The sequence below is a fragment of the Megalops cyprinoides genome, chromosome 11 (assembly GCF_013368585.1).
Source record: "Megalops cyprinoides isolate fMegCyp1 chromosome 11, fMegCyp1.pri, whole genome shotgun sequence".
NCBI classification, from domain to species: Eukaryota; Metazoa; Chordata; class Actinopteri; order Elopiformes; family Megalopidae; genus Megalops; species Megalops cyprinoides.
In genome coordinates, this window is record NC_050593.1 from 3,219,533 (window position 1) to 3,242,127 (window position 22,595).

Below are 22,595 nucleotides of genomic sequence, written 5' to 3' on the forward strand. Positions count from 1 at the left end.
ACGGCTGGGCATATTCATGCATAATGCAGCATCATCCTATCACAACCGCACTGACTGACATCTCACAACCCCATTCTGGGTTTATTATGTATCAAAATGTGGTCACAACCTTTCAAAATATATTATAATCATTAAATGACAAGAGAAAGCCTTTAACAAAAAATATTTAACTGACACTTACCTTCAAATGGAAGTATGACAAATATTCTTTGCTGTGATGGGCAACTGGACCAACACGTACACCTAATTTCTGAGCCAAATCAAATATTGTACTTCTCACTTCTGCAGCTCAGGGTGGTTCTGACACCACCCCAACCCCCTACCCCCTACACACACAGACACACACACACTCACTTACCTGCGTGCCATGCCCTTGTAATTTGCATAACTGTACAGACTTCTGGGGTATGCAGACCTCTCCATTCTAGATTTGCATTCTCACAGCCAGTATGCTCAGGGCCTAAAGACTGTGAGAGGGCCCTATCTGTCTAACACACACAGACACACAAATGTGAAAAGACACCCCTACACACACAGACAAGTACAGATAACAACATGATTCTCAGTTCTTCTCAGCTACTACAGGTAGAGGTCACTCCTATCACAGGATACCTTTAGGCTGCTGCAGGCTGCGTGCTTGTCTCTGTGTTTCTATGGTAGCTGCAGAAGTTTCATTGACTGTGTGCAACTTGCAATGTCTGTTCAGTCCTACTGTGAGCCTACAGGCTCTATAGTCTCCATATTTACCCAATGGCGCTCTAGTGCTGGGTATGTTAACTCTGGGTAATAAGTGATGGTTTTAGCGAGGGGGCAATGGCCCAGCTGACATGTTGGTCCTACTGTGGTGTGTATGATATTGATTACCTTCCTGGACTGAATAATCGCACATCTAAGCAGCGCCACGTCACATTAAGAGCAACAAGCCTATGGAGAAAACAGACAAACACAGACACACACACACACACACCACACAAGAACACTGTTCCCATTCCCCCTAGCAGTGATAATCACTGCCACCTGCACCCCACCCCCCCCCCCCCCCCCCCCCACCCACCACCACATACACACACACACTCACACACACACCTCCCCAAGTTATGTCCTGGCTGTTTATTGGACAGGAAGTGGAGGGCCTACCATTCACTGGCAGCAAACAGTGAGGTCATTGTGTTGGGTCTGCAATCCTGCCCCCATCCCCCTCCAATCTGAGTCCTGCAGTCTCTCAGTCAGAGCCTTGGGCTCTCCAAAAGTTCACAGACAGACACGGACACGCAGACACACACACAGTGCTGCAAGCTCATGGATGCTGCATTCTGAATGTTCACAACCATTTTAGTCATCATGCAAAAAGAAAAGATGAGCATTTAAATTGAAAATAAATTGCTTTCATAAAATTCTGTCACTTCTCTGCTTTACCATCAAACCCAGTCACATCTCCTCCCCTTTAAAATACCATTAAAAAGGCCAGACATCTCCGGCTGATTTTCCCATGTTGTAATTTCAAGCACAGTTAACAGTTTTGCTGTCTGAGCATTTTGACAGCGGCCCAAAGGAACTGTGAGATCAGGAATACGCTTAACATTCTGAACATTCCACCGTAAAGTTTCGGAGGGATACGGTTTCATCGACTTAGAACATGCACAACGGTCGACCTCCAAGCGTTGCCTTCTCTGTTGTGATTAAGGCCACTCCAATTACGGCCCATGTGACTACGGTAACCTCAATAGACGCTGATGTAATCGTGTCTCTCAAGAGGCAGGGGGAACTGCATGTGGACTTTCTTGATCCTCCCAATGAATGTCAAAACTCATTTGGCAATTTGATAAAATTCTTATCACCAGGTCCTCTAGGAGAAGTTGTGAGTATACTGTACAAGTGCTAGGAAGATGCTAGCAATCCAACAGCTTTCACAGTTTAAACCTACCACATGTCTTTTCTGTCCATGACATACAGCACTCTACACGTGCATAAATATCGCTGAGTATGTGTCAACTGAATTAAGCCTGGCTTACACGTTTTAAAGCCGAGGAGATCCCTTGACCATGTCTAAGTGAACAAATGTTGATACTGGGCGAGGCTCTGCAGGAGAAAGACCTTAATGCAATGGTCCCTATTTAAAGTGGTGCTGGCAGGACACATCTTAGCCTACAGTGTCAAATGGGTTAGTCCTATTGTATTGTTGCTGCTTGTGACTGTAGACCAGACATAAAATTGGCAAATTTCAAATACATGTCCACACAAAGTACTGGAATGTCCAGTGGTAAAAACTAATATTAATATCCCTTATAGACCTTTAAACCTAAGAGCCTTTTCTGCGCTTAAGTGCTCTCTGGATGAGTCATACTGTAGCAGCATAATTCAAATGAATTTATTCGCGCGAATTTACAGAGAACAATCCTGTAATAATAGGGAGACAGAATAGGCAGTTAGGGACACTTGATTTGAACCGGAACATGTTACACATAACAGTATGCCTACTACATAAAATGAAATACCAATGCGTCTTCCACTGTTACGTTTTCGCAGAAAACATGACACATCAACAAATATTTCCTTGCAGGTGTCACTCACCGACAACGCGGATTCTGGGCTGCTGTGCACACGCAATTGTGCTGTGTGTGCACAAGCCTAAAAAGAACATGCATGTCAGCATTAAAATTAAAGACTGAACTTTCTTTTGCTTAAGTCGAGCAGCTTTTCCCACTGCTGATGGGAAGGATTCCAATCACAACCGTGCGTCTCTCCATGAAAAAAAAATAATATGCAGACATTTCTCGTGACCGGCGTTTGTCAGCGACTTCATAAAGAACCTCTAGGATACGACTGCACACTTTCACTGGTATCTTTTGTTTAGTAATGCATAATGTAATATCAATGAACCTGTCAGTAAATTCAGTCTAGAGTTTGTACAGGGAAAGGAAGAAAGAAACCTGGCTTTGGTGGTGGTCTGGAGTCAAATCATGTTTCAGTTATTAGGGGCCAAGCACAGAAGATTTACACCGAAGCCCATAGAACCCCTTGGTGGATTTTGATGAAATTTGGCACATTGATAGAGGACAGTCCAAAGTATTCAGGCATCAAATTTGGGGTCAATCCATCCATCTCTGTAGTGCCACCAACAGGCCAAATTTCAGGGTACATTTTTGCTTATAACTTTTGACCCGTTTGTCCTGGGGTTGTGATCTTTTTTCCCCTGAATCCTCATGTGTTGGGTCATCTCGATTCAAATGCATCCATTGCTGTTAAAGGCTGCCATATTGGATTTTCTGTCATTCTGAATTTTTCGAAAAACCTACTATTACGAACTAGTCCTAGATTGATCTTATCACCACCAAATTTGGTATGTATCATATACAGAGGGTTCTGACCAAACGTTATTCAAAGAATTTTGCTAGGGCAAACAATATGGCTGCTGTCATCCAATGAAATTCCATGGTGAAGACACCAAAACAGGAAGTGAGCCATATGTCAGCAATGCTTGCTGGAATCACGCCAAACTTGGTATACTTTATTGCCAGGGGGAATATTGGGTACCCAACAAATTTCATGAAATTTGGCCACATTGGGGCACTATACCAGAAAAACAGAGAAAAAAATTCAAATGCCTATCCCTTTGGAACCACAGCAGATGTTTCAACCAAATTTCTTGTACATCATCACAGTAAAGGACCCTAGCTGAGAAATTATGAACCCTGTGTTTCGGCCATCTTGTTTTTTGGCCATCTTGGTATTATCATTTGTTCAATGGTTTTCTATGGCAGGACATAGAGGCCCCAGGTGGATTTTGGTGGAATCTGGCACCGTCATAGAGCACAGTCCAAGGTATCCAGGCACCAAATTTGGGGTCAATCCATCATTCCCTGTCGAGCCACCAACAGGCCAAACTTCAGAGTACATTTTGGCTAATAACTTTTGAACCGTTTATCCTAGAGTTGTGATCCTTATTTCTCCTGAATCCCTCGGTCACATTGAATTGAACAGACTCCACTGTATTGGATTTGGAAAAAAAAATGTTTTGAATTTTTTCAAAAACCTACTTTTGCGAACTAGTCCTAGATCGTTGACCATATAACCATCAAATTTAACATGAATCATCAAGAGAGGTGTCAGTACTCCCGCCCCCTAGCCGTTGTGTTTTTGTTTTTTTTTTTTTCCCCACCCATGTGCTTTTGTTTTCCTGGTGTTTTAGTCCTGCCCCGCTCCCCACCCGGTCTCCGCCCGCCTTATTGCCTGCACACCTGCTTCCCATCCCCTCGTCAGCCCTGCCCTATATCTGCCCTGCTTTTCCCGACCCTGTTGCTAGTTCGTAGCAGTTCACTTTCTAACTGTCTTCGTTCCCGCAATTTTTCCTGTTCGTTTGCCTTATTCCGTTTTGCGACCTGAGTTTTGCCTGCCGATCTGTTCTGTTCGCCCTTTCTCTCTGCCTACCTGTGGTTCGACCCTGCCTGTTCCGATTTACCCTTTCTTGGATTTTCCCACGGACTGCCTCTCTGGATTTCGACCCTGCCTGTTTACTGTTACGATCTGCGCATAGGATTACTTCTGCCCGGACATCTACACACGGCGGTCTGCGACTGAGTCCTTGCCCGAGCCCTGACAAGAGGGTTCTAACCAAGAGTTGTCAAAAGAATTGTGATGGGTCAACTGATATACCCACAGTCATCAAATGAAATTTGATGGTAAAAGATGCCAAAACAGGAAGTGAGTCATATCTCAGCAGTGCTTTGTTGGAGTGATGCCAAACTTGGTACACTTTGTTGGTAGTAGGAATACTGGATATGCACCAAGTTTCATGAAATTTGGCCACTTGGGGTGCTATACCATTAAAAAACATTTAAATCCCCATTACTCTGGCACGAAAGCAGATGTTTCAACTAAATTTCTTGTGCTTCATCCAAGTTAAGGATCTTAACTGGGAATTTATGAAACCTCTGCATCAGCCATTTTGTGTTTCATCCATCTTTTGAAACACATTTAACCATCTCCTCCTAGAGTTATGGCACAATGAGGTTTTGTGTATTACCTCTTTGGACCATTGTCTTTAAAAGTTGTTAAAGGATAGTTGTCAGGCTGAACAATATGGTCACAGTGTATTCACAAATTCCCCCGTGAAGGTACCATAAAGGAAGAGTGGCCATATTGCTGCAATGCTTTTGTTCATTGGCATAAAACTCAGTACACATGTTTACCATGAGGCCAGGTGGTGGCACACACCAAGTTTAGTGAAATTTGGCCACTTTGGAGTGCTATACTGAAAAACAGGTTTAAACACCCATGTGTGCATGTACTTACATTTTAATGACATTTTGTTCCAATGGACATCACAAGGCACCGACCACACAAAGAAAAGCCGATATTGCGACCAAATTTTTGTAGGTCATTACATCATTACATGTCAGGTTCTAACTGGGAAATGAACACAATGTCCAAATGGCATGGCTGCTAAGATACAATCAGTTTGTAGCACTTAAAATAGGCACATCTCCTGCACCTTTTGACCTACTGCCACAACTAATACACTAAATAGTGTTGAAGAAACACTTGGACTTTCCATATTGGCCTGAATGTAAAACAGGGGTTTTTTTTCTACTTCAGAAATTACATCTAAAAAGTGGGGTTGTCTTACATGGGAGGACTGGACTTTTAAATGTCATTATACATTAACAACAGTAGATGGCGCATTTATCTGAGATTGTTCAGCGGTATTCGAAATCCCAGCAGACTAGTTTATTTTTATTTAAATAACTTATTCATTAGAAAATGTGATTATATTTTGTTTTTATTTAAATGTGGCAATTTCATCTAAAATATGTAGAAATTATATCACCATACCTTGTTTCATTCAGTGTTTTATTAAATTGATATCAAATGAAATTATTTCTTTAAAAAATAAGATTTGATCTTCAAAACGTCTGTTCCCAAAAACAGGTGTTGAAAAATGGGGGTCCTTTTCTAATCTGGGACATGTTATTATATTCAGCTAATATGGTATGTTCTCTGCCATTTTTTTCAAATACCCAAAAATTGCACTCCTCCAACAGCATTTGCACTTCTTATTGCAATGTCCCAAGAAGGCACACTGTATTTTATGGCACTACCTATGTTTAAGCTTCACATATATGTAGCGGGGGGCAGTACGGTGGAGAAAATGGGTAGCAGTACTGCCTAACAATATGGAGGTTTCAAGTTCAGGGGCGTCTGCGTTCAGTTTGTATCTTGTCCCTGTGTTCATGTGGGTTTCCTCTGGGTATTCTGGTTTTCTACCATAGTCCAAACACATTCAGGTAATGTCAATTGGACATGCTGTATTGCCAATAGGTGTGAGTGCAAGAGTGGGTGTCAATGTGTCTGTTCACCTTGTGATGGACTGGTGTCTTGTTCAGGGGTTGTTCTGATTAATTATCTACATGGTGGCCCTGTGGTGCTTCGCCCCTTCATTGCTGCTTGCAGCTATATTTCTTATTATTCTCATTCTAGAATATTCCATCTACTTAAAAAAGTGAGAAAAAGTGAGAACTGAATATGTGAGTTTAATGCTAAAACCCTTCCCTTTCCTTTAGGCGATATAGGGGGACCTTCCAATGCAATAGGATTTACTATACCAAAGAGTATATTTAGTTCAGTTCCGTTTCCAATGGGGTTAAACATCAGCCTCGTTAACGTGAACGAAACTCTAACGACATCCTTGCGCAGTGTTACATTAAACACATGAAGCGCACGGCAGTCACATTTTCGAACGTTTTCGCGTTGTTATGCAACCTCATTAGGGGAGGAACGAGCGAACACACCAGACACCGTTTCAGCACCATTTCTGTTGGACCTGAACAATGCGCATCAGTTTCACCCGTTTACCGCAGCCCCTGTGCCGCGCGCACTGTGTCCCTCGCGCATTTCCCCTACCTTTTCCATACATAGGCACCAACAAAGCGTTCTGGACAACACAAAATGGCATTACAATTAGATAAACAAACCAGTGGTGTTTTTTTCCAATCAAAGCTTAAGATACAACATGTTCAGCGTGTGGTAAGTATAAATGCAGAAAGGTGTGCAATTGGATGATATTCAAGCATATTCCTCTGTAATCTAATGGCATTCGATACTAAACTCTGTTTTACAGTTCAGGTGAGATAAAACAATTACATCAGCGTGTTTGACACGCTGCTACATCATGCTTATTCCGCCACGTTCCGACAGCAAACAGTGTCCTTTCTCTAAGACGCAATATCTAGGATTAGTAACCCTCAGTTATTCAGTTATTTCTGATGGCTAGGCTAAGCAATGCATCCATTAAAACTTTACTCAAAACAAATAAATTGGTCGTAATAAACAAAGTAAGAAATGCAAATAATCCACTTGTTGTATGGCATTTTTAAAAATAAAAATGTCACTTTAACCTACCTGTTCGACGCAACCGGTTCGCTGCAAAACTACCACTCAGGGCTCAATGACAAGCTAAAGAATATTGAGCTTTCTTAACCCCTCCCATCAACATCTATATACCGTAAATACGTTAGTGGACGCGCAACACCTTAAAATTCACCAAATGTACGAAGAATAACTTAGAGAGAATATAGAGTACAAAATATATCAGAAGAACAAATAAAGCCATCTGTCGTGGAAAAATATGACGGTGTTCACAAGAGTATTTTGTAGAAACAAAACAACGCTACTGAAAAGGAACTACATAACCTATAACCATTACCCTGAAATGTAAGAACGTTCTTTCGATTCAATGTGCTTTCAGTATTCTTGAGTATGCAAAAAGAATTTTTGTGAATTTTTCGTAGGCGTATAAAAACCGACGTGTAAGTAAGTAAGTACCAATGCGTATTTGTTGACGCCAGTATCATACAACACGGCATCGTCTCTGCTGCATGTTTTCGTTAAAACGCACAAATCCAATAATTTAGGCCTGGTCACCGTTTTATATGTGTGGGGTCATGCAGTGAATGAGAGAAATTTGTCCGATGAATAATAATAATAATAATAATAATAATAATAATAATAGTTATTATTATTATTATTATTATTATTATTGTTGTTGTTGTTGTTATTATTATATACATCAATATGCATATGTGTGTGCCTGTGTGTACATGAAAGGAGCTAACAACCTTTACAAGTAAAAACAGATAACATATTTGTAGGGCCCCACAGAAAGTTAATTATTAATTTATTAATAAATTATATTAATTTAAATAATTAATTTATTTATTAATTGGATGTTTCACAATTCTCTGATTACAAGATACAGTATATACGTATCTCATTTTACGGGTTTACAAATAATCACAACAACATATAATCACCAGTTTTGTCTATAACCTGCCAAACTTATTTAAAGTTCCTTAAAGTTAGGACACAATTTGTGAGAGCCCATTCTTCTGGGTTTGGGGAATTGGTTCTTGCCAGCATTATCTGTTACCATAGGCAGTTATCCCGCTGCATGCCACACCCATTACCTAGGGTCTCATCTAGTTGATCCTCTCTAAACACAACCATCCTCACCTTGGTGGCTAAATCTTCTCTTCAGGAGTTTCTATTGTTGCCAAGCAAACAATTTAAAAGATCCACAGACTTCTTGCGAGCAGTACTACCTGTTTTTCCCAATGACTTGGCAGGCCTGACTCTGGAGCTTTTAGCCAGACCTTGGTAGCACAGAGAAATTTCGCAAGGTTGTCCATGTAATATTGTAATGTTACAATGTCCTTGTCTGTACAACAATTCATGCTATTTTGTTGCAGCGCTTGTACTAGCACTTTGGGAATCATGTCTTCTAAATGTCAGGATGTGAATGTAAATGTAATGTTGTCAAAGCCAAGTTTGATGCCCACACATGTCGACATCCTCTAACTACCTTGTTTGTGTCACATGCGCACAGTAGCCTAAGTAGTACATCTTGTGTTACCTAATCAACATGATGGAGAAATGCGTGTCCTCAATTAATTAACTGGAGTATTGTGATCCCCTTACTACAAACAGATCAGAATACTGCAGCCGTGATTGTATTTTCATCATGTGTGGTTCCTTAGCGCTTTAAAACTATTTAGCTTCCTCCCAGAGTCTTCAACTAGCACAATTATCACATGTGTGTATTTTTACTAAATCCACCAGTTTAGTAAAACTATTGTCTGTTGATGAAAAGTAAGGCCTATTTTCTGCCTGCACATCCATCATGGTTTCTGTCAGGCGCTGTCATCATGTCTAATGCCCCCCCACTCCCCCACCAGAGGGCAGAGGGCAGAGGGCCCCTTCAATACGCCTGCACCTCAACAACCTCATCCCTTAGGGCCTTCTCACCCTCCAGCCACCCAATTCACAGAAATCACCTCCTTGTGTGAGCTCAATCAGACTATTAATGAGCATCATTTTACAGTAGTGGTCATGGGAAGTGAGATCCATAGGCAGAGGTGGTCAAGTGCTTTTAGACTAGTATTGAACAACACCTTTCATCAGAAGCTCTGCGAAATGTAATGGGATCTTACAATGGTCTAAGGACTCCATTGAGGTAGGCACCTGGAGGAGGCCCTGTCACATCATTGTCCCAAATTGTGACTGTTAATTATGACTATCCAATCCTATCAATTATATGGGGAAGTTCTACTTAAGGGTATGTGGAAGAGTACAGGTCCTTCCATCAGGTATATTGTATTGTACATTTATATTTATTCATTTGGCAGACACTTTTATCCAAAATGACTTAAAAGTGAGGCAGAGTACAACTCAAGCAAAAACCCATATAAGGAGTCAACAATATTAGAAGGGCTGCACCTTGGCCAAACAAGGTACAAGCTAACTGGTAGAGTGCGTGAAACCATAGACCTGATTTGGTTTAAGACATACGAATTTCCTTTGGATAGTAGTGTTTCAGCTTTTCAGGTGAGCGCGGAAGAGCTGTGTCTTCAGATGTTTCTTAGATAGAAGATAGTGAGGGACTCAGAACAGATGAGGTGTGGAAGTTTATTCAATCATCAGGGGAACAGCGGAGAAAGTTCTGGATAGTGATTTTGTTTCGCAATGTGACAGTTCCACCAGACACTGTTCAGGAGTAGAGCGTTGTGGTTGGGAGTGGTTAGTAGTAGTGAATTCAGGTAGGTAGGTGCAGTTCTGTTTGATGCTCTGAATGCAAGCATAAATTCCTTGAATTTAAGTGCGGGCAGCTACAGGGAGGTCCAGGCATGGACTGGGTACACATTTGTGGTCTCAGCCCTGTGGTTGGCATTGGCACTTCATGTATGGACGGCAGACTCTTTGTTGGTGCAATGTTTTGTGCTGTTTTGTCATATGCAGTTTGTGCTTTGAGAGGTGCTCTGGATGTAAATGTAATTTTTAATGTACTTGCATCCTATACTTTACTCTTGATAAGAGCGTCTGCTGGATTTCAGAAATTTAGATGTAATTTTCAGTGTGCTCACATCTTTAGCATCGCTCTGGATAAGGGTGTCTTGCAAAGCAAAACAATGTAGATAAGAAGGCAAATGTCTCTGCCCTGCAGCTGCTCTTCCTTTCCTGGGTGTAACCCAGCACTCCTTAGCAAAACATTGTCACATGAGGAAACTGACTGTGTGCACTGGTGCATAGCTACAGTATTTACCTGTCTGCTCTGTGAAAGTAACAAACATTTAAAGTCAACAACTATGCCATTCCTAATCAGGTTGGGTGTGTACACAGACGTGACCATATGTCAGAACCAATGTAAAATGATTGACACAGACATCACTGTACGTGGCAGAATCTGTGTAACAAGATAGACTCAGGTACTGCTGCAGATAACAGAACCTATGTAACATGACTGACAGAAACATCACTGTACACATCAGAACCTGTGTAACATAACTGACATTACCAATATTGTAGACTCCAGAACCTGTTTAACATGACACAGTCACAAAGCAGATGCTTACTCAGTCCTGCCCCACTGCCAGCCAGGAATCCTGCCCCCGATTAGGCTCAAGGATTTAACATGGCCATGACAGTTTCACACAGACCCAGCTGACTGGAGTGTATCAGTGATTCAGAAAAGGAACAACTGGGCTTGTGGCTTTGAGACATGACATGGCTGGGAGGCTGGACAGTTGGGGATTGGAGTGGTAGAAATGAAATGGAGTGGGGGGCAACAGTCTCCTCAGTGAAGCAGCCACTTCCCACCCCCCTTTCTCTCTTCTCTTCTATCCAAGCGGAGGAGGATCTAGCCAGCTGGAGTGTCTGTGTTTCCATGGTGATGGGCACTGCACTTGCTGAGGATCATTGGAGACAGGGGAGGTGGGGGTTGTGTAGTGCTGAGAAGCAGGCGGAAATACAGCTGCCCTCATCATTCCCAGGGAACTCCAGTCGGCTGGTGTCCATGCCAACGCAGACTGGCACTGCTGACCTTGGCCAATTTCAGGGGTTTGAGCAGCTCCCCCCTCCCTAGAGGAATGCCATGCCCAACTGGCCCCAAGTTCTTGGGTCCAGCAGATGCCCAAGAACAGGGGAGAGACATGAGCACTGCATGCATGGGGCTCATCTAGGAACAGTCAGCATATGCTATCTGTGCCTGTATTTGAGCAGTGTTTTACCACTCTTACTTTTTTCTGCCAGATTTAAGGTAACACTGGTATTGATTTTGCACCATGCACAGGGGCACTGTGAGAGTAAAATGGTGCTTGTACAGCAATTCAATATTTGCCACAGTTCTGGGCTCACAGCTAGATGTGACAAACAGTTGCAGTTGGGAGACAGGCTGTGGTGAACCAGATCACTGCACAACTTCATCTTCCACCGCAGCAAAAGCACATTAGGCGGCCTCACTCCCAGTAGCATAGCGAGTTAAAGTGAGTAACACTTGGGAGGGGGGATGAGGAGAGTGGAGCCCCAGTGATGGGAATCAATCAGCTTCCATGACTAATGAGCCGTCGCATCAGAGCTGTACTCCAGTGCGGCCTTGCTCTGCTGTTTGGAAGCGCAAGGAGGGGTGCGTAATGATCAAAGACAATTTGATGGGAGTTATGAAATGGACGGGCAGGTGGCCAGGCTCAGAGCTTTCCAAACTGCACATCTCAGCTAACAGAGGACTGTGCTCTTCACTCAAAGCTTTCCTCTCCCGTTCTCCCCAGCATTGATGACCTCTACCGCTGCTCAACCCTTATCCATTCAGCTCAATGCACCTGCTTCTGTGACGGACAAAGCAGCTTATGGTAAACATCATCAAATAACAGGCCATAGTAAAAAAATTCAGACCACTCAACTGGAGCAAGTGTCCTGAAACTCCACCAATCTACAGGATCTTGCAGACCTTATTAAACACCATTCAAAGGATATTTAGAGTTCTCCTTATTACTCTGAAACATCACTCAGCACATGACAATCTGCATGCTTGCACATGCTGTAAAGAATGCACGATCTTGAGGACACCTGACTTAAAGCAAGGGCCATCAAAAATCCAGGCATGCGCATCTGTAGAAAATACTAATATTAGGCATCTCCTTTAATTCCATGGGTGTGGAGTAGTTACAATTTTGCAGGGAGTAGTTTCAATTAATTTTATGTTGTTTATTTGGAGTACAAACCCACGCACCCCACCCCTACCCCCACCTTCCACACGCACACACACACACATATGGTTCTTCAGACATTAAGTGATGGGCAATAATACATAATATTGCTAACCCCTTCACCCATAGTGAAAGTAACCACTGTGGACGGCTACGTATGGAATGGAAGAATTTGAATGTAATTAAAATAATGATCTGAAATAGTGATCTGATCTGAATACTGAAATTAATAATTTAAAATAGTACAGTGGTCAACAGGCATGGTCCCCACCTTTGTCTCAGATATTCACCCACTTGCACTAAATAAAGCCATGACATCACTTCCACACCAGTAAAACTGATTACTGGGCAGACTACAAACTCTCTCTCCCAGCTTCCAAAAACAGTGCCACCTTCCTGTGATCTATATAAAGAGAAAAACCTCGACATAAATTGTGGGTGGTAGAAACTCAACCGAGATGTACTTATCAAACCACATATTATCTGAAATTAGTTTGTTTTCAAGAGTTCTGATAGGCAGCAAGGTTGACTGGAGGAAACTGGACTACATTGCCACATTGTGGTTGTACTGAAAATAGCAGCATCTATGTGCTGTACATCAGTTTTTTGGGATAACAAATTGAGTGAGAGGGCTCCAGTAATGGTAAAGTGAACACATTTTTCCAAACATATGTCATTTAATGGTGGACCATTTAATGATGTAATATACATTACAGTGCTAACCACTGTCTGTGAAGATGACAAATATACTATACCTCAATATCAAAATAGACAAAAATGGTAAAACAGATGGATCAAACCCATCAAACATTTAAACAGAGTATCATGTCAATAATGTAATATATATATTATATCCATCCTGAGTGTGAATGAAAATGACAAATTAAGAAAAGAAACAGTTATAAAAAAATCTAAATATACCAAAAATGCTTGTAACAAAAATAAATACAACACATGAACTATATACACTGTGGTCACAATGCTCCCCAACAGTTCTGTAAAAATACACTGAGGTTCCCAAACATTTTCGAGGACTGGCAAACCGCTAGTCCTGAGATTACATTACAGCTTAAAAAGGTCACATAAATCTCCTCAGCAGAAGCAGGAGACTGGCAGTGTGGGCACATAACACAAAGGCCCATTTTAAAAGGCTTTTTGGAGGGAATAAAAAGACTGGCAGGATGGAGGATAATAACAAACCTCCTTTTCACTCATTCCGAATGAGGAAGGCTCGCTGTTTGTCGCAGTGAAAATCCCAGGTTTCATGTTCCAGATCACCTCTGGGATCACAGCAGATGACAGCCCCTGCTCTTCTGTCACATGTTCCAGAGGGACCCTGTAAAAAGTCACAGTTCAGGGGACTGGCTACTAACACATCAACATCCCTAGTAACACTTACAACCTTCCCCTGCGTTGTTCGCTGCCTTGTTCACCTCAGCTATTCAAACGGCTTCTTATTAACCCTTAGTTTTATTGTTGGCAGATGTTTTACAATATCTTTATTTTATTTGCTATCGTGGTTAACGCTCTATGCATTTTAAATCTCACAGGTTGTCAGCTGACTACCTGGATAAATACCTTTTGGTATGATGACAAAGATACTTCATCTTAAGGATGTAGCTAAGAATTCAAGGTGTGTAAGATATACCTGAGATATGTGAGCCAAATGAGCACATTAAAAAGCATAATCCACTACACAGCCTGACAAGATATAGTCGGACAGATTTCTAGCGGGCACATCGCCCCATCCCGTTCAGGGACTGGAACACCAACTGTGTGTGTACGTGGGAGCAACCAGAACTAGGAGTGTCGGGAGCCAATGCTAAAATTAGATTCATTGGAGCGAATATTCCCAATTATGTTTGCCACCTTCATTTACATAGAGTAAACTTCAAACCAAGCCCAACACACAGAGACAGTCAGCTTCATACCTGTGCTTCTTATGTGGCGCTGCTGGGAAGTCTCAGAGGGTTTGCTGAAATTGCTTAATTCCTGAGAACCCCGACATTGCAAGCCTTGGACAGACTGTTCCCCCTGCTCCCAGCAGAGGGCACTGTGGTGCTGCAATCGGCGCCAGAGAGGCTGTGCTCTGAGTAGGTGTCCACGCCACGGGACTCAGTCCCCTCGTCAGACTGCGGAGAGGCCAGAGTATCTCCCTCAGGCCTCAGGGCCTCCTCCTCAGCCTCACACAGGGGGAAAGCCCGTCGTTCCCATGGCAACAGGAACTGAAGAAAAAATGCGTGGAATAATACGTGACATCGCTACAGCAGGGATTGTTATTCAATATATTTATCATATTTATAGCTGGATTATTAAAATCCTTTCATCTTCACTGTAAAATAAAGTGTTCATATTGTGAAGCATAATCCCTGTTGTCTTTATTGAGATTTTCTCCAGCAATTTGATCTGCATTCTTGAAGAAAGACATTGGCGGACACACACTGCTTGTATCCTTCTCTTATCATGTGCATGCACATGCTCACAGCACACAGCCAAACATATTTGCACAGAGACATATACACACACACACGCCCACACACACATACACACCCACACACACAAAACAGCACACAGCCAAACATACTCACATACATACTAGGGGTCGACCGATATTGTTTTTTCAGGGCAGATACCGATTACCGATATTTGGAACTGATATACATTTGCAGTAAAAATGAAAATTTTGGTGTCAAAATTTAGAATAACACAAACTCCAACACAACACTTCGTTGAAATGGGTTTAGGCATATGTTTAATTAAAAGAGAACTTTTCAACATTATCTTAAAACAAAAAGTGCAGGGAGCTCCCAGCAGCATTTCTTATAAAGTTAACTGAAAATTTTAATAAATAAATAAATAAATAAAATAGCTCCCTGAAGTTTTATAAAATAAATAAAGTAAAAATAAATAAAACTAGTAAAACTTACATTTGTACTGAAATTTGAGTCTCAATTAGTAGTCTCAATTCAACGTTGGCGTTCGCTATCGCATTCAAGTTAGCTCTACGAAACTCAGCATTAGCTTACGTTATTATGACCATCTACCTATAACACGTAAAAACACCAACTCATATGGGTGAATAATGTTACGTTTGCAATATGGTAGCTAAAATAAGTTCCAGTTGCACTGGCACCAATGTTACTCAACGATATAGCTATTGCTACATAAATAAACTCTATTATCTCATTATAGTTAACTGTATATCACTGCAACAAAGTGCATTAATCAGGCATTTTCAGTGTAACTGGGAAACTGGGCATGCTTGTCATCATAGAAATAAATCATAAGATCGTGGTGTTTTCGCAACTTCAGCGAAGAGGATTGTGGTGTTTATTGTAACTTCGGCAATATCTGCTGCCTTACCTTTGAACCACAGCTCCGCTCTCTCACCGGAGTTGCTCCAGTCTGCACATGCGTTCTTCTGTGCCCATCAGTAGCCTTCAGTGTTGATAGGCTATTGCTCATGATATATAACCAATGTGGGCGGGACATTGCTCGAGACCACAGAGTGGTGACTACAGACAGAGAGAGGCGGCTGCATCAGAGCCAAAGTAGTGCATTTTTAAATTAATTTATTTTATCGGCAGTGGGATTAAAAAAAAATGATTCCGATAATTGTAAAAATGCTAAATATCAAATCCGTTAATCGGCCAGGCTGATAATCGGTTTACCCCTAATACATACAATATACAGCAAGCACCCAAACAGGCACACACACACACACACATACATACAATATCCAACACACGTTCCGCTGCACACAGTACAGATGTATATAAGCAATATTCTTTCAAATAATTATTTATGCAGAACATGAGGAGCTACATGCATTTTGCAGTGCTCATAACAGTCATCTACTTCCAATTTCTTCCCTTCCAGTTCGGGCACAGCAGATCGATTGTCCATATACCGATCACACCCCACAACTACCTGTTGTGGAAACCAGGGCACTAACTACCAGGGAACAGAAACGACCTAAAACAAATAGATGGAGCAGAACCAAAAAACAAAAAGAAAGGAATTTAAAGAAATGTACCACAACAAAAATATTAATTAATCCCCCTGCCCAGGACCCAGCACCACACTGGGGCTTCACAAAGGCCACTCAGCCTTTTTGCCTCATTCTCGGACAACGGTTAATTTAGCTCCCTGTAAAAATCTGTCAGCCACACTGAAAAAACAAACAGGGCCCAATTCCACTGATTATGACAAACATGACATATCTTTGTCCTGCTCTCTGTGCAATAATAGCACACTTTGTGTTCGGATTAGAAAATCTGTGTTCTGCAGTAAAGAAACTGTCCTCTGACTTTCAAATTAAATACCATGCCCCGCCACAGTCCAGCTAGAGTGCTGCTGTACCCCCTGCCCCCACCCCACCCCACCCCACCCCTCGTGCCTCATGCTATAGTGGTGTAAGCACACCTACAAACGTGCTGTCACAATCCCTCAGTGTTTCAGAATCAGCAGTCGATCTCGTTCACCTAGATGGGACGTGGATCAATCTGTACAGTTAAAAATAGCCCTGGAGTGGACGCGTCAGAACAGCAGGTGGCAGTGGAGAGACGCAGGTGCACCCTGTTATTTCCATAATGAGGGGGTGAGGCGTCTGCATTTCAGACCTGCATAAGGCTCAGAGAAACGCTGTGGAAACATGCTGGTGTATTCCTTCTTCAACCTCTTTACATCACATTACAAGCACAACATAAACATTATATTAAGCTGGGTAGCTAAGATACTCTCCACACTGTGTGTCATAATATTATTCTGTGAGGGACCAAAAACAACGAAGTAGAAATTCCCAGTGGACCAGATGGGACAGGAAATGCCAATGAACAGATGTAAACCCTGCTTGGGCATTTGGTTACTGTCAGACAACAATCCTACCGCAGTTATTGTGAACATTTAATTAAGCCTTCCACACAAAGCTTCTTCGCATGACTCACTCCAGTAAGAGCCTTCTGAGTCAGGCAATGGCTTAATTACCCATGATGCCTTCTGTGGGCTGAGGAGCCCTTCAGTTTCAAACAGCTAATAACCCATTATAGAGATGCTGTAGATTGATACAAGAATTTTGGCATTGGAGCAATGGAGTTGTATGAAATCTTAGCCAATGAGACAGCAACACTGTTACAAAACTGCCTTCACATTTATCCTTACTGGATGCTGTAACCCAGAGAAGGCTTGAGTAAATGATTTATAATGGACCATACCTGACTGGAAAATTCATCTACACCTGCCCTGAGCTGTCCTCTGGCTTAACAGACTCTTAGACCTCAATTTTCAGAGTTTTTCAGTTCTGCAAACCCACTAAGTGCACCGTATCATTAACAATGCAGGGATGCCTTATGCACAGCTCTCACCAATAAATATATGGACAAATACACTCAGTGACCACTTTATTAGGTACACCTGTATACCTGCTCGTTGATACAAATATCTAATCAGCCAATCATCTGGCAGCAACTCAATGCATAAATATCACAAAGACATAGTCAAGAGGTTCAGTTGCTATTCAGACCAAACATCAGAATGGGTAGGAAATCTGATTTAAGTGACCTTGACCGTGGGATGATTGTTGCTGCCAAACGGGGTGGTTTGAGTATCTCAGAAACTGCTGATCTCCTGGGATCTCCTTTTTCACACACAACAGTCTCTAGAGTGTATACAGAACGGTGCGAAAAACAAAAAACATCCAGCGAGTGGCAGTTCTGTGGGCGAAAACGCCTTGTTAATGACAGAGGTCAGAGGAAAATGGCCAGACTGGTCCAAGCTGACAGGAAGGCAACAGTAACCCAAACAACCACACGTTAAAATGCTAACGTGCTATCCAGAAAAGCATTTCTGAACATACAACACGTTGAACATCGAGGTAGATGGGCTACAGCAGCAGAAGACCCCTTCGGGTACCACTCCTGTCAGCTAAGAACAGGAAACTGAGACTAAAGTGGGCACAGGCTCACCAAAACTGGACAGTAGACGATTGGAAAAACATCGCCTGCTCTGATGAATCTCAATTTCTGCTGCGACGTGCAGATGGTCAGAATTTGGCATAAACAACATGAATCCATGGATCCACCCTGCCTTGTGTCAACGGTTCAGGCTGGAGGTGGTGGTGTAATGGTGTGGGGAACATTTTCTTGGCACACATTAGGCACCTTAATATCAATTCAGCATTGTTTAATTGCCACAGGCTACCTGAGTATTGTTGTGGACCATGTGCATCCCTTTATGATCACGGTCTACCCATCTTCTAATGGCTACTTCCAGCAGGATAACGCGCCATGCCACAAAGCACACGTCATCTCAAACTGGTTCCAGGAACATAACAATGAGTTCAGTGTACTCTAATGGCCACCACAGTCACCAGATCTCAATCCAATAGAACACCTTTGGGATGTGGTGGAACAGGACATTCGCAGCATGAATGTGCAGCTGACAAATCTGCAGCAACTTTGTGATGCTATCATGTCAGCATGGAGCAGAATCTCTAAGGAATGTTTCCAGCACCTTGTTGAACCCACGCCACGAAGAATTCAGGCCGTTCTGGGGGCAAAGGGGGGTCCTACCTAGTATTAGAGAGGTGTACCTAATAAAGTGGTCACTGAGTGTATATGTAAACATAAAGAAACAAGTAATTAAATTAATGTACATGAAAATAAATAAATGTAAACTAAGAAATGAAGGTTAATATAGCCTTACACATACCTGTGTGAGGTGAAGCAGTTCTGTAGTTATTTTAAAAGTTCAACAGCTTGTGTTCAATGAACTTTGCAAACAAATGAAATTCCTTTCCAAAGTTAAGTAACCCCAATAGCAGACTTACACATCAGTATGCATGAATGGCAGTCTTATTCTGTGCTGATATAACAATAATTTGATACTGAAAATGAGACAGACACAAACAAGGTTATTTAACAATGTCCAGAATCAACCGTTTCTACATCCTTTGTAGATCTTAGTTTGCTGACCATCTGCCCTGCATTACCAAATACCCGCCTGGGACTAATATTGTCAGAACCCTTGAAAACATTTGAGCCAATTTAGATAAGATCCCAACCAATAAATCGGCGTGCCAATATTATCGGCCGATATGAGCTAATTGCTGATATATTGGTATCGGTGTTTATAACGGCTGATAAATGACAATTAAAAAAGAAATGGAGAGACGGAAGATGGATCCTTCTACCATGTTATGGGTGTTGTCGCTGCATAGTTTGTCCACCAGAGGGCACACTGCAGCTCCACTGTCGGCAACACGTGGTTGGAATGCCACAAACCACAACAATCTGCTGACCCGAGCAGAGTAGCCCACGACAGAGATAATCCGTGTTCATGGTAAGTTGATAAGTGTCACGAGAAATACATTACTTAATAATTAATAAATATCCTCCATCACTTCTCCTCTTAGCCTAAATAATCCTGACAACATTCATGTCAGCCATGCCTGGTTTTGCTGCAGTAACATGAAAGCCGGTACCATCAGTGAAACATCAAAATTACATTTAACGTTACAGTGGTTGAGTGGTATATAGGCTAAGCTGTTGACAAACTTGATTGTAGGTTTATTTATAAAACAGTGTGGCAGTTGTAGCGAATAAGCAAACAGCGGTCCTATCATTTCTCCCTTGTCACTTCTAAAAATTCTCTGGCAACATCGCTTACAGCAGCTTATAATGCTGTCTATTGCTAAAATAGGTTACCCAAAAAGCTAGCTAATGCCATGTTTATCAGTGGAAGACCGCTAACATTTATGAGCAGTTAAACTATAGCGTTTAACTTATTCTGCCTAAATGAAGCAACAGTAAATATATCTGTGACTCGCATGTCTGTACAGTCGGTGCATTGGAATTATTAACCCTTTCGCGCGTACGGTCACACTGGTTTGATTAGCTGTTTAGCACGTATGCTAAAACTGGTGCAATTAGAACACTAGATTGGAGAAATTCTAGCTAATTTTAGCTTTGAGGAAACAGTGATTTAACTCTAAAGATACAGCAAACACTAACTGAAAACTATGAGAAGCTTAATAACAGCAACATAACAAACCATGTAAGGTAACATGCGCGCTACATAGCATAAAAAATAAGTTACGTGGGAAAGGGTTAAACCAGAGGGGACACATAAATAAATGTGAGTTGAACAAGTATCTAACATGGCTTGGTAGCCTAACAAATTTATTTAGCTTCTCTTTCAAACGTGTAGTGTGAAATCCGAAAGCCGCAAGTCCTCGTTGCAGACAGTCATGTAATATTAGATGCATTCAACAGCAGTGTTCACTCTAGGTCACTGTATCAGTTTACTGCATAGTTTAAGATGGTATGATATTTTAAAAAAATTTTTTGTATTTTTATACATTTGACTCTTATTTCTCAAAACATTAATATATTTTGTACTTTTGTTCAGAGTACGATTTATGACAATAACACAAGTTTATTTTTAAACTGCATTATGTCATGTTATCTTGGTGAGGACACATCTTTGTTTATGTTATGTGTTTCTGGAAAAAAAGGAATATCAGCCGATACATCATTATTGGATTCTTAAATCCTCAAATATCGCAATCGGTATTGGTCTTAAAAATCCTATATTGATCGGGCTCTAATTTAGATAGATCGTAAAACACTCTGCATTGCCAAATAAGTGGAACCTCTTACGTGCCAAGTGCTAGCGCGGTGGAATAAAGAGCAATTTTGCGCCTGACGTCATCAGCTGGGGAGCTGGTGGTTTTCTCCATTGCAGGGTTTCGCAGACAGCGCAATCACTTGAAAGCCTCCACGTGTTTCATATGTTTGCACTTAAAGCTAGATTAACAGGATGCCCGCATGATCTCTTGAGCGATGCTATAGCTGCACTCTCATTACAGAAATACAGATCAATTCCACTGCGTGCATAGTGATGAACCAAAGACCAAAGAAAATTCATACAAAACATTGATAAGTGCGCTTTGCTATCAACCACAAAAAAGTAATGTTCACACCCAGCGGCATTTACATGATCTACATGATATACATGATCCGGGCTGCAGCTTGCACTCACACTAATGAACAACCCTTTTATAGCTCTAATTCTATAATCTAGCTTCTGCAATTTCCAGTGTTGTTTAATATGAAATTATTATTGAAAATTTATCAGAAATATTCATATATATCACATATCTCGCATTTCATATCTAATCTATTTATAGGACTAGATATTAGAAGCATTTCAGGTTAAGTACCTTACTTACAACAGCTACACTTAGCGAACTGAACTGATCTGAATTTGTAAATCTGGTTCCAAGCCAAGCTCTAACCCGATATAATACACTACTGCACTAATACTGTAATTGAGACTATGATATACAGGAAACGTCCTTTAGGGGCAACTGCTTCAATACTAATGACATCTAGAGGACATGAAATTTATTCAGACCACAGAGTGTAGGCACTGCGTTTGTGCAGGAGCTGTCCCACTGCACTACAGTGGTAACCTTGGCAGCATCTGCGCAGCTCTTACTGTGTGCTCCTGTAGGCTGTCCTCAGGCTCTGTATCAGCATGGACACAGCCCCAGTTGGACTGCGCAGTCAGATCCCTCCAGGCTGTGCAGTCCTGTGCAGACGGGTGTCCGTCCGGACTGCCATCTGCATTACTGCCCGAAGACCTGCAGCACAAAATCACGCCCCATCACCCATCTCAGGAACACAGCCCCTTTGTGTGGGCCCCACAGCCCCCAGCCCACAATTCCCATGATACATGTGGTGAACATGCTCAGAGGAAATATGAGAGGTGATCTGAGACTTGTCTGGAAACAACTCTGTCCATCATGTATGGCTCTGTTCACACAGCCTGAAATAATAATAATAACACAGCCTATAATAGTGAGTTTATCTGAGGTAAACTAGAGTACAGTATCTGTGTCTGACCTGAGATATGGAGGTATAGAGCCTCAAAACTGCTCCAAGACATTGTTGAACCAAAGCTCAATCGAAAGCAGGCAAAGCCACAACAAAGGTGTTTAAAAAATAACTCCCAAACATCCCATTGGGAATGCATCTACAAATTTTTGCCTCCTATATTCAT

General features: G+C 41.8%; 2 protein-coding genes across 3 annotated transcripts in view; both read right to left on the reverse strand.

The window, feature by feature from the left end:
- The window catches only part of map2 (microtubule-associated protein 2), a 112,045-nt gene extending 104,607 nt beyond the window's left edge, over positions 1-7,438 (reverse strand). The window contains 1 exon segment of the mRNA XM_036540962.1: positions 7,399-7,438. The gene's annotated coding sequence lies outside the window, so the exon portion shown is untranslated.
- Positions 7,439-13,509: 6,071 nt separating this feature from the next.
- Positions 13,510-22,595, reverse strand: part of kansl1l (KAT8 regulatory NSL complex subunit 1-like) — a 38,334-nt gene continuing 29,248 nt past the window's right edge. For both annotated transcript variants that reach the window (XM_036539939.1, XM_036539941.1), the window contains exons 14-16: positions 22,032-22,176; positions 14,465-14,758; positions 13,510-13,869 (exon numbers count right to left, since the gene is read on the reverse strand). In XM_036539939.1, coding sequence (XP_036395832.1) covers positions 14,519-14,758; positions 22,032-22,176 — 385 coding nt within the window. In that variant the 3' untranslated portion in view covers positions 13,510-13,869; positions 14,465-14,518. The remainder of the gene's footprint in view (positions 13,870-14,464; positions 14,759-22,031; positions 22,177-22,595) is intronic.